This window comes from Aquarana catesbeiana, linkage group LG01, assembly GCF_042186555.1.
Source record: "Aquarana catesbeiana isolate 2022-GZ linkage group LG01, ASM4218655v1, whole genome shotgun sequence".
In the NCBI taxonomy this organism is placed as follows: domain Eukaryota; kingdom Metazoa; phylum Chordata; class Amphibia; order Anura; family Ranidae; genus Aquarana; species Aquarana catesbeiana.
The window spans coordinates 224,087,300-224,100,065 of record NC_133324.1 but is presented as its reverse complement, the minus strand read 5'-3'; the positions used below and the strand labels follow the sequence as shown (position 1 = coordinate 224,100,065).

The 12,766-nt window shown below is 39.8% G+C and overlaps 1 protein-coding gene across 1 annotated transcript in view; it reads left to right on the top strand.

Annotated features, from left to right (window-relative positions):
- Positions 1–1,051: 1,051 nt before the first annotated feature.
- Positions 1,052–12,766, top strand: part of KREMEN1 (kringle containing transmembrane protein 1) — a 212,612-nt gene continuing 200,897 nt past the window's right edge. Inside the window, exon 1 of the mRNA XM_073625455.1 lies at positions 1,052–1,346. Coding sequence (XP_073481556.1) covers positions 1,052–1,346 — 295 coding nt within the window. The remainder of the gene's footprint in view (positions 1,347–12,766) is intronic.

Genomic DNA, 12,766 nt, shown 5'->3' with positions numbered 1-12,766 from the left:
TGTGTAGTATGTATGTATCCTGTGTAGTGCGTCTCCTGTGTGTGTAGTATGTATGTATCCTGTGTAGTATGTCTCCTGTGTGTGTAGTATGTATGTATCCTGTGTAGTATGTCTCCTGTGTGTGTAGTATGTATGTATCCTGTGTAGTGTATCTCTTGTGTGTGTAGTATGTATGTATCCTGTGTAGTGTGTCTCCTGTGTGTGTAGTATGTATGTATCCTGTGTAGTGTGTCTCCTGTGTGTGTAGTATGTATGTATCCTGTGTAGTGTGTCTCCTGTGTGTGTAGTATGTATGTATCCTGTGTAGTGTGTCTCCTGTGTGTGTAGTATGTATGTATCCTGTGTAGTGTGTCTCCTGTGTGTGTAGTATGTATGTATCCTGTGTAGTGTGTCTCCTGTGTGTGTAGTATGTATGTATCCTGTGTAGTGTGTCTCCTGTGTGTGTAGTATGTATGTATCCTGTGTAGTGTGTCTCCTGTGTGTGTAGTATGTATGTATCCTGTGTAGTATGTCTCCTGTGTGTGTAGTATGTATGTATCCTGTGTAGTATGTCTCCTGTGTGTGTAGTATGTATGTATCCTGTGTAATGTGTCTCCTGTGTGTGTAGTATGTATGTATCCTGTGTAGTGTGTCTCCTGTGTGTGTAGTATGTATGTATCCTGTGTAGTGTGTCTCCTGTGTGTGTAGTATGTATGTATCCTGTGTAGTGTGTCTCCTGTGTGTGTAGTATGTATGTATCCTGTGTAGTGTGTCTCCTGTGTGTGTAGTATGTATGTATCCTGTGTAGTATGTCTCCTGTGTGTGTAGTATGTATGTATCCTGTGTAGTATGTCTCCTGTGTGTGTAGTATGTATGTATCCTGTGTAGTATGTCTCCTGTGTGTGTAGTATGTATGTATCCTGTGTAGTATGTCTCCTGTGTGTGTAGTATGTATGTATCCTGTGTAGTGTGTCTCATGTGTGTGTAGTATGTATGTATCCTGTGTAATGTGTCTCGTGTGTGTGTAGTATGTATCCTGTCACATGATCGGTCCGGTAATAGGATCCGTACAATGAGTTGGTGTGAGTGTAGTTGCTGGGAAGCGTCTGTAGGGTTCCCCTTTGCCTTCTCCTCTCTACAATCCATAAGAAGGAGCAGAAATAAAAGGCATCCCCCGGAGCTGAGCCAGTCCCTCTCAGGATCGGAGGAAATTAACAACCTGCTCCATCTAGGGGATTCCTGCCACTCTCTGCACTCCTATCTCCAGCTGCAGTCTTCCAGGGGAATGGATCTGTGGACACTTTCATTCAGGATCCTGCTCTTGCCTTCTTCCACCTTGGTCTTCTGCTCTGATCTCTATCATTCTGGTGAGTACAAGGGGGGGACAAGCTGACCACACTCCTGTCATTGGTGCAGGACTTTTTGGGGGGGAGAAGGGAGGGAGGCAGCCAGCAGCACTGTTGGGATTGCAGGCTGCACTGTTGGTTTGGGGAATTTGGAGGAATTATCATACATATAATGTGATGATCATGGCAGTGCTGACTGCTCTACAGGTAATCCCTGACAAGGTGCTGAACTTGGATCTTGTCAGCTAGGACAGAGATTGAAGAATGCAATGATTTGTGTCCTTCTGTCACTGACATGGATGTTATATAAGGTTTAGTGCTGAAATCCACTCAGGTAAAGACATATACTTGTTGACAGCTTGCATTTGCCTTTTGTCTGCTTGTGATTCTGGATAAAGATCTGCGGAACTATAAGTCATGGCGTGACCACCCAGCCAGATACTTGGCGTGCTGGGATTTGTAGTTCTACAGCGGCTAATGGTGACCATACACACTTTGATAAATGATCGGTTTCTTTTCCGACCGATGAATAATTGATCTTATTCGACACAAGAAAATGGATTTTGATAGAGATATAATCGTAACTTGCGATCATAAATTATTGATCGCCTGTTTTCACTGTAATTTCATAATGAGAAAAATACAGTTATATTTAGGAACAAAGTATCTCAGTGCTGCCCTGATCGATGCAAAACGATTGAACATTTTCTGCCTTGGCCGATCGACTCGCCCAATCTAAATCGATCAGTTACAGCTTTTTGATTGTTTGCGGATTCATTGGTTTTGATGGATTGATTCCCCCTGAATTGCATTGTATTGTAACTATGCTGTCCGCCTTATGTTGTAAAGCGCTGTGCAAATTGTTGGTGCTATATAAATCCTGTATAGTAATAATAATAATAATAGATCGGGTACAAAAATTGAGGGGTGTATGGTCACCTTTAGGTTGTTGTAATGGTGGGTCCAAATGACGTCAGTCATTTAAAGGATGTGAATCACAGTTAATGTCATGAAATAATTCTGTAATAAACCCAAAGACTGTAGTTGTTATAAATGTGATGTTTGTCACCTGAGGAGTGAAGTTCAAGGAGATATCCTGTCATTCTTTTTTTTTAATTACCCTTCACATGATCTATAGATGCACCCAATCAGACATTTCTCCTGTCTTGTTAGCATGTGTAGATGACTGGTAAGTAGGAATAATGACCCACTTTACAGAATGACAGGGGGATCACACCAAGAGCGTGGAGCAGATGAAAGCTGCACACAACAGCAGGCTTATACATTTAATGTCCATGCTATTGCTCAGTAATAGTAATGATGGTTTACCTGCTGCCACAGTGCTCATTTAATGCGTAATTCCCTGCGCAATGTATTCTCAAGTCCCTAAGCGGGCTGGTGTTAGTATGGTGATGTATTCTGTCTCAGTACTTGAGATAAGTGATCCATTGTTTGTCTCAGATTGTTGGCACATTGTTTAGTCTTGGCATAATGTGAATTGGGGTCGTAATCACGTCAGATTTCCTCTACACGTGTGGACGAGATCCCCCTGCTGCTTACGTTTTACAGAGGGGAACTTATGTCAGAAAAAAAAAAAAAAATCAATGAAAGATTGGAACATCCTCATCAGCCAGTTTCATTTTCAACAGGAAATTCTTTATAATATTAACTCCAGCATTAGACATTCAATTTTGGGGTATCAGAATCAAGTATGTGTTTCTGTCCTTTGGTTACACCTTCTGATACTGTTCTTCTAAGTCCCAAGGGGATCTAGAGCTGAGAGTTATCGTAATTACATGTTTGTCTGACATGGAGTTTTTTGGTATTCACTAGCTTCATTCATTCTGTGTCAGCTCGTGACGTATGACAGCTCTATAGTGGACAGTAGGGTGACGTATGACAGCTCTATAGTGGACAGTAGGGTGATGTATGACAGCTCTATAGTGGACAGTAGGGTGACGTATGACAGCTCTGTATTGGACAGTAGGGTGAAGTATGACATCTCAGTAGTGGCTAGTAGGATGACGTATGACAGCTCTATAGAGGACAGTAGGGTGACGTTTGACAGCTCTGTAGTGGACAGTAGGGTGACATATGGTAGCCCCATAGTGGACAGTAGGGTGACATATGACAGCTCTATAGTGGACAGTAGGGTGACGTATGACAGCTCTATAGTGGACAGTAGGGTGACGTATGACAGCTCTTTAGTGGACAGTAGGGTGATGTATGACAGCTCTATAGTGGACAGTAGGGTGACGTATGACAGCTCTATAGTGGTCAGTAGGGTGACGTATGACAGCTCTATAGTGGACATAGGGTGACATATGACAGCTCTATAGTGGACAGTAGGGTGATGTATGACAGCTCTATAGTGGACAGTAGGATAACATATGACAGCTCTATAGTGGACAGTAGGGTGATGTATGACAGCTCTATAGACGACAGTATGGTATATGACTGATGTAAATGTACAATATATACGGTGTATGTAATACATTTTTGGAGCTCTATAAATAACAGTAATTAATTAATATTTCTAAGCCATCTAAACTCTGGTTTAAAAATCTATTCACCAAAGGAGTTGATTTACTAAAACTGGAGAGTGCAAAATCTGGTGCAGCTGAGTATAGAAACCAATCAGATTCCAGGTTTTTTGTCAAAGCTTAATTGAACAAGCTGAATTTAGAAGCTGATTGGCTACCATGCAGAACTGCACCACATTTTGCATTCTCCAGTTTTAGTAAATCAATCCCAAAGTGTTCTTAAACCCATGTTCGCACTGAGGGCGGGTTTGAAATCGGCATTCCAGTCCAACTTCGGTGGCTATTTGACCATGTCTTTTGAAATCGCCCCCGCAGAGACTACTTTTGTGCAGAGACTACTTTTGTGAATCGGTGCGCCGCCGCAAAGTCGATGTTTCACCGATTTGGACGGTGCCATTGCATGTCGCATGTCAAATCGGCCCAATGTGAATGTTGGCTTAGGGATACATTCACCTTTGGGAACATGTAACATGTTCCCAATGATGCAGTCCTTGCCCGCTGCCCCCTCCCTGTGGCAGCAGTATGGGAAGAAGTTCCTTGTACTAGCTGCCAGTTCTTGAAAGCAGTGCGTCCGTGCAGGGCTCCGCCCACACAATGATTTGTGTATGAATGAACTACAAGTCCCGACATCCTTAGCGGCTGTCGGTTTGTAGTTCTGAATGAACTACCACAGCCCTACGGAGAGCCGTGGTAGTTCATTGAGTCTTGCTGTCAGTGAGTATCATCTTACCCGTAGGGAATGTACAGACAAGCATATACAGTGACAGCGTGCAAGAGACCTGCATGGCATCAGTGATATCCTGATTACTGGTGCAATGCTTTACAGGCTTCTACTACAAAAAAAGAATAAATGCACATTTTTATACCTGCAACAAATCTAATATTTGTTGTACAAAGGTGAGCTTATCCTTTAACTCAAAAAAGTACCCAATAGTCTATTCTATTCTATTCTATTGTTCTCAGCTTCCTTCATTTTTTGGCTGCTGTGGTCTGACTTCCTGTTAGAAGGTGGCTACGTTCATTCTCCATGGTGTCATTGTATGTAGGAATGTAGCCACCCTCTCTTGCTCACTCCTGAAATGGACTAGAGACTATGGGCAAAGGACTATCGGATGTGTAGTGTGCATAGAGCCGAGCACATTACCGTGCAAATAAACAGGTTTGTGAAGGGAGAATATGAAGGAAAGGTTCACAGAGGGACATTACAAGGAGGAAGAAATAATTTTGTAAAAAATAGATTACAGGGCCATTAAGCAGTGGATGTGTGTGGATTATTTTTGGAAAATAAGTGTCATTCTAAATGGAACCTGTACTCATCAAAAGAGCCCTTTGACATGAAACACATCACTAATTAGATAAAATGATATGTTCCCATGTGTAATTTTACAAAGTAATTGTATATTTGATAGGAATGTCATGAATGTGAATAATTATCTTGCCTATCTAAGATTATTGACTATCAAGAGCACCAGCCTCTATGTGGCCTTCTGCTACGGGATCTGAAATTTAAAGGTATTAAAATAGTTAATTTCCATATTTTGCGTATTCAGCAGAAGCGTCACATATTAGAACCTTAGAAATTGTTTCTTTACTCAGTGTGGATATGTGTTTGGCCATATCTTGCCCTTGCGTGTCAGTCTAGTACAGGGATCTCCAAACTACGGCCCTCCAGCTGTTGCGGAACTACACATCTCATGAGGCATTGTAAAACTCTGACATTCACAGACATGACTAGGCATGATGGGAATTATAGTTCCTGAACAACAGGATGGCCATAGTTTGTAGACCCCTGGTTTAGTATAATAACATTCTAGTACAATCTGTTGTCTTTTTGTGGTTTAGGTAGAAATAGGCACAATATATTCGTTGATGAACCCAGGGTGAATTTTTTTTTATTTGTTCTTTCATTCTATAACTTGTAATCAACTGTGTGAATGGATCGCTTCATCAACCAAAATGACACACACTGAGAAGTTCAGTAATATCATATTACTATACCTGGAGTTACACTTAGCAGCTCAGCCACTTTGACTGCCATGTAAATGGCAGAAAGAAATATTGCTTTGTTTACATGTACACACATACATTGTTTATTTCAGATCAAAAGATTCACATTCATACTGTTAAGGATCTTTAATTGCAGTATTTAAAAAAAAAAAAAAAAAATATATATATATGTATATATATATATATATATATATATATATATATATATATATATATATATATATATATATTTATTTATTTATTACTAATTACCACTGCTCATGACTCTTAATTACATTATTGAATATATATTAAATAATACTAACTTCATAGACATTACAGTGTAACAAAAATATACATCTACTGAATATACTGTACATATTGTATTACTAATTACAATTGCCTAAAAATCTTAATTACTGAATATATATGATTTAATCAATACTAGTTTCATAGGTGTTTAGGAAACTGAAGCTATTGCAAAGGGAAATGCTGCTCACAACTTAGAATAAAGTGAGAGCACCACATTGTTTCATTTTATAAAGTATAAAACATAAATGTGTAAAAATGTTATTAAACATAAATGTTAGAAATGATGCAAAAAAGTATCATCGAGTCAGCATCCAGCTTTCATTTTTCAGATGCTCCATTTTCAGATAGTTAAAGATTAGAGAAAGACCCTTTTGTAAAGTGTTGATAAAGGAAAACCACCAGTGTAATTACCATGTAACCTTATTTGTCTGCAATGACAGCACCATAAACCACCACTGATCTCTATGATGACCTTATATTGTAGAGAACATTAATTTGGGAACAGAAAGCGCACAAATATAGGTCAATATCCATTTATATGATTTGTGTGTTTCCAGGCACATTAATGCATAGTAGATTTGCAATTGCTGCAGACAGCAATTGATTGTGGCTCCCAGGTTGGTTGCTGTTTGTAAAAAGAGCTATGTGATAACCAGGCCTGTATTAGCCTGTACCAATAAAGAGGTCCTCATCTCCAGGCCTCTCTGGGGTATACATAATAATTGTCAAGAATAGTCTCTAGATATAAAACTGTTGAATTAATTTTTATTTGGTTTATTTTCACACATGATTTGCATTCATTTGTCCCAAAGCCTTACTTGTTATAACATGACAGGAGGAATGGATAGTGTTGTATAAAGCATGGATCTAAACATATACTTCTGTTAATAAAAGGATATTTTGGGTGAGGGCCATTGACAGGCCTTTGTTCACTTATGTCAAGTCTATAGAAATGCAAAATCTGCTTAAAGCAGTAATAAACGCTACCAATTTTTTTTTTTTTTTTTAATTGGCCCCCTGAAGGTTTATGACATAACGTGGGGTATGCTTTGCATACCAGCACACAATGACAGACCTTTTAAATGGAGCCTTCCAGTGCTGAGCTCACCACTCCTGGCACTAACGTCCTCACCTGGTCTTCCTTCCTTCTTCTCTTTGGCCATTTGAATGGCTTGGCCATGATGGCATCACTCCAGTCCATACGCGTGGGAGTCACAATTGCACCACGAACCTCGAATACTGAGTGTACCGTGAATGCAGAGCAAACTTCACATGCAGTGACGTGAACAGTATGAGGCGATGTGAACATCTCCTAAATGGCACAAGTTTAGGAGATATTCATGGTACCTACAAGTAAGACTTGTTTTAGACTTACCTGTAGGTACACGTTTAAACTGAGAATTTACTAAACTAATGTTTTCATCAGTTTAGGCCGATATGTATTCTTCTATATATTTTTGGTAAAAAAAAAATCGCAATAGGCGTATATTGATTGGTTTGCACAAAACTTATCGCTTCTACAAATTATGGGATATATTTAGGGACTTTTATTTATTTTTTATTGTTTTAATAGTAATGGCGGCGATCTTCAATTTTTAGCCGGACTGCGACATTGTGGTGGACAAATCTAACCCCAAATGACACTTTTTTGGGACCAGTGACATTATTACATTGATCAGTGCTATAAAAATGCAGTGATCAATATAAAAATGACACTGGTGGGGAAGGGGTTAACAGTAGGGGGCGATCAAGGCGTTAACTGTGTTCCCTGGGTGTGTTCTAACTGTAGGGGGGATGGGCTGGCAGGGACATAACAGAGATCAATGTTTCTGATCACTGGGAACAGTAGATCTCTGTCATGTCACCTGTCAGCATGGGGACCCGCCTTGTTTACAAAGGCAGATCCCCATTCTGCCTCTGTAGTAGGCGATCGCGGGTCGCCGGTGGACATCGAGTCTGCCTGGCCTGCAGGCACGCTCCCGCCTGCACGAGCCGCGGTACAGCTATGGCGATTTGCGCAGGAGAGTTGACCTGCCACCGTATCACAATGGCGGCTGGTCGGCATGCGGTTAAAGCATGACAAATGTAGGTAAGTAGGTGGTCAACTGCAGGTCAAATGCACCTGTCAATTAATCCTAAATGATCTCAGAAGCATCTTTTAATTCCATAGACACAAGCCCAAAACTTGTTGACACAAGCTCATGCACACAGAACGTTTATTTATCTCTCCTAGAAGCCAGCCGTGTTTTTGCAGAAAAAATGCCTGACGCTTGTAAGGCTTCATGTACACGGGATGTTGTTTAACCTCTTCTGAACGATTTAACTTGACAACTAGAATCCGACGTTTAAAAACGTCCGTTTAGCCTCGTTTGCATGATGTGTTTAGCAGCGTTTTGCCGCATTTGCGCTTAGGAGCGTTTAAGAAAAAAAAAATGTGTTTTTTTTTTTTTTTTGGTAAAATGAAAAACGCCTGTAAACAAAACACTGCTAAATGCGAGTTACCGCGTTTAGCAGCATTTACAAGCTGTAACAGGCATTTGGCATTTCAGATGCCTCTGAACATCCGTCCTGAACGCATTTTTTTGCTTTCCAAAAAAATGCTTCGGGGGCAGCTGAAAAAAATGCCCAACTGCTCCAAAACGTCCATTTACCAAGAGTAGTGTACATGAAGCCTAAAAGTGTCCAAAGCTTTTACAAGCTTTTAGGAGCTTTTACTGACGTTAAGCTCTGGGGCGTTAATTAATTTCATTGGCCGGAATAAATATTTATTCTGGCCATGAAAATGAATTAATGCTCAAGCACTAGCTTTTAGGTCTGTTTAGCAGCTTCTAGGAGCTTTTTAGTAGCATCAAGCGTTTTTTTTTCTGCTCAAACTCTGCTGCTCCTGGAAGCACTGACAGAGGGGGTTTTTTTCTGCCTCTAAAAGCTCCTGCCACTAAATGCTGCTAAAAGCCTATCTGTACATGGACACAGGCTAACATGGAGGGGCATTTAGAGGCAGGAAAAAGCTGTAAAAACGTCCAGTGTGCATTAGGCCATAGCATTTTTATTTCAGATAATCAAATTACAGTGTCACGTGAATACTGGAAGTTATCTTAATAAATACATAATAAATGTAGCTTATGTTTTAACTGAGTCCATCCTTCCAGGTTGTAAATTTAAACTTCAATTGGGGTCAAATACTGTATGTAATTTTTTATTATATTGAACTGTTCCACATTTCAGTAGCACTAAAGATAGCCTTCAAAAAGAAATTCAGTGTTCAGCTGACATGGCTCTTTGTAGATATCGTCATGCAATGAGGTTTCTTCCTGCAAACCAATAGCTTTGTGTTTATTAATAAAGTACTCTGATGTAGCCGTTCATTCATAAATGCAGTCTGCTAGAGGAAGGTAAAAGTTGCACATATAAATGTCTTTTCTCATTCTTCCCTCCTTTCAGTTTTTCTTTTGGAACTGAAAAAGAGAGAAAAGAAAGGTTTAAACTGAGATGTCTTATCTTTCTATGCCAACATTGACCTACTGTCAAACAGCTGTGGAATAATGGAATTATGGAAGGGGTTTGACCATTAGCAAAAGGAGAAAGCAGGATGTTGCTGCATAGAGATTGGTGATCTCATTGTAAGTCCCATCCTTTACTCCATCTACCCTGGAGATTTGGACAGAGTAAATTACAACATTCACGAATTGTACCTAACCTGAAACAAAACTGCTCATCTGTGGGTTTGGACCCTGGAATCTGTTTTCTGGGTTCCCAGGTTATCGGTACTGAGATCAGCATTTTAGAGTCCCAAAATAAAATATACTGAATGCCTTTGACCCAAGATAATAAATAATTTGCCATGTTGAACTTCCAGTGACCAGTATGAGAGTGAGAGCGATAACACCAAATTTAACACACCTGCTCCCCATTCACACCTGAGACCTTGTATCACTAACGAGTCACAAGACACCGGGGAAGGAAAATGGCTAATTGGGCCCAATTTGGAGATTTTCACTTAAGGGTGTACTCACTTTTGTTGCCAGCAGTTTAGACATTAATGGCTGTGTGTTGAGTTATTTTAAGGGGACAGCAAATTTACACTATTATACAAGCTGTACACTCACTACTTTACATTGTAGCAAAGTGTCATTTCTTCAGTGTTGTCACATGAAAAGATATAATAAAACATTTACAAAAATGTGAGGGGTGTGCTTACTTTTGTGAGATACTATATATACAAATGTTTTGTCTTGTATTTCTATTGTAAACGGAATGGGTTGTTTTAACAGGTAAGGGTTCACATATACTATAATGAATTTGAAGTATGTGATTAACACTAATTTAATGGCAGTTCTCCATGCAAATATATCAAAATGTTAATGTAAATGTAAAATACCAATGGAAAAGCATGAGCAAAATGACAACAGTTGTTGCATATGCAGTAAATATACACAAAGTTCATTAATCATAGATACCTGTAGATTATTTTATAAATCAGTATTCAGTCAACACAATCTATTTTTTAGCAAGCAAATTTCAAGCAACGAAGGGAGGCAAAACATCGTTTTTTTTTTGTTCCTTCAACCAGCAAGTTAAAAAAAAAAAAAATTAACAGATTTCCCCATCCACACATTCGATATGGATGGGGGATTCAGCTGAGCTATTGTATTCTGCTAACAGGGAGCTTTCCCCGCCAGTAGAATACAATAATCAGTGTTGCCTGCTATAGCCAGTGGCTCTGATCATTCGTGGAAAAACCCAACAGGCTGATTGTACACAAGTCAATTAATAGATCAACTTGTGTGCAACCAGCTAGCCCATACTTTACATGCATTAAAGTTATGCCGATCCCTGCTGAACCAGCCACATTTCGATTCATGTATGGCCAGCTTTAGTTAGTTAAACTCCCTTTGACAACAAGAGAAAAGGTTCCAGATATCTGCCCATGACAGACTCTACTTCAAAACAGCAATACTTATTGAAGGCAAAATATGAACCCCGCTAACTGATGTTGGCCATAGGTACACAGATGAGTCATTACTTTGAATGAGAATTGGAAGAGATGTCTGTGCTTATTGCAGACATTGCATATCTGTTGAACAGCAAGATAGACCTATATATATATCTAGGGATGCGTTCCACCTGATATCACTTTCAGGAACCCATGGCATACTGTCAGCACATCTGAATGCTCGCCATCACTTGTCATTACAATTAGATTTCATTGCCACGCTAAACGTGGTCATTTATGGGTCAGTTTAACATTATGTGTGATGCAGATACCTACCGAACAACAACTATGCATGACTATTATTAAAAGTAGGAAAGACCCTCACCATGCCAACATGCAAAATATATATTCAAGGATTGACCAAGTCAAAAAATTATCGGACTTTGTGGGCACATAATGAGAAAGAGAATCAGTAAAAAAGTATAAATTTTATTACAACATTGTTTAAAAACATATAAACAACATACAAACAACACCCTGTATGGACACAGTTACCCAATAATTAAAGAGGACTGGACCTACGGTACAAAGATTAATTTAATACTGTATCAAGGTAAAAGAAAAATTTCTGATCCAGTAATGCCTCCAAAAACTTGCTCGCTGACACGTTTCACTAAAATATCAGCTTCCTCAGGACAAATACTAGGTAGGTGCTGGTAAACTTGTGGCTCAAGGTGTGGGAGAACTTGACTAAACTGACAAAGGCCTCTTTCACACGGATGATCCGTATGTCCGTTTTTCATCCATCCGTTTTCGGATGAAAAACGGACATACAGTCATCCCTATGGAGCGTCGGATGTCAGCGGTGACATGTCCGCTGACATCCGACCCGCTCCGATCCGAAAAGTGTAACGGAGGAAAAACCTACTTTTTCCTCCGTTTTCGGATCGGATCGGATGACGACGGACACTACGGACCGTCATCATCCGATCCCCCCATAGGGGAGAGCGGCGCTCTGACAGGTCCGTCGCTGCACAGTGTGCAGCGATGCACCTGTCATCTTCCTGCTCAGCGGGGATCGGCGGAGCTATCCCCGCTGAGCAAGCGGATGTTCACGGGGCGGATCATGACTGATCTGCCCCGTGTGAAAGAGGCCAAACAGCTGAAAAAACAAGATTGCATATGCGTGTCTAAAGTAGTGGGATACACATATATCATGTGGTCTATAGTAGATAACACTGGTATATAGTAGTCATGTATAGGTATTTGAGTATAAATCACACACAACGGTAAGTGGTCACAAATTCCCACTATATACGTGTTCAATACAATATTAATAGTACCAAGAGATAGCCCATGGATACCGGACCAAGTTATTATTAAATGGGTAAGAATTAGAGCTGCAGGATTCTGGCTAAAATGAGAATCGCAATTTTTTTGCTTAGAAGATAGATCACGATTCTCTCACGATTCTCACTGCGTAACATCATCTTTCACATTAAACAAAATAATTGGGCTAACTTTACTGTTTCGTTTTTTTTTTTTTTATTCATTGAAGTGTATTTTTCCCAAAAAATTGTGTTTGAAAGACCACTGTGCACATACAGTGTGACATAAAATATTGCAACAATCGCCATTTTATTCCCTAGGGCCTCTGCTAAAAAATA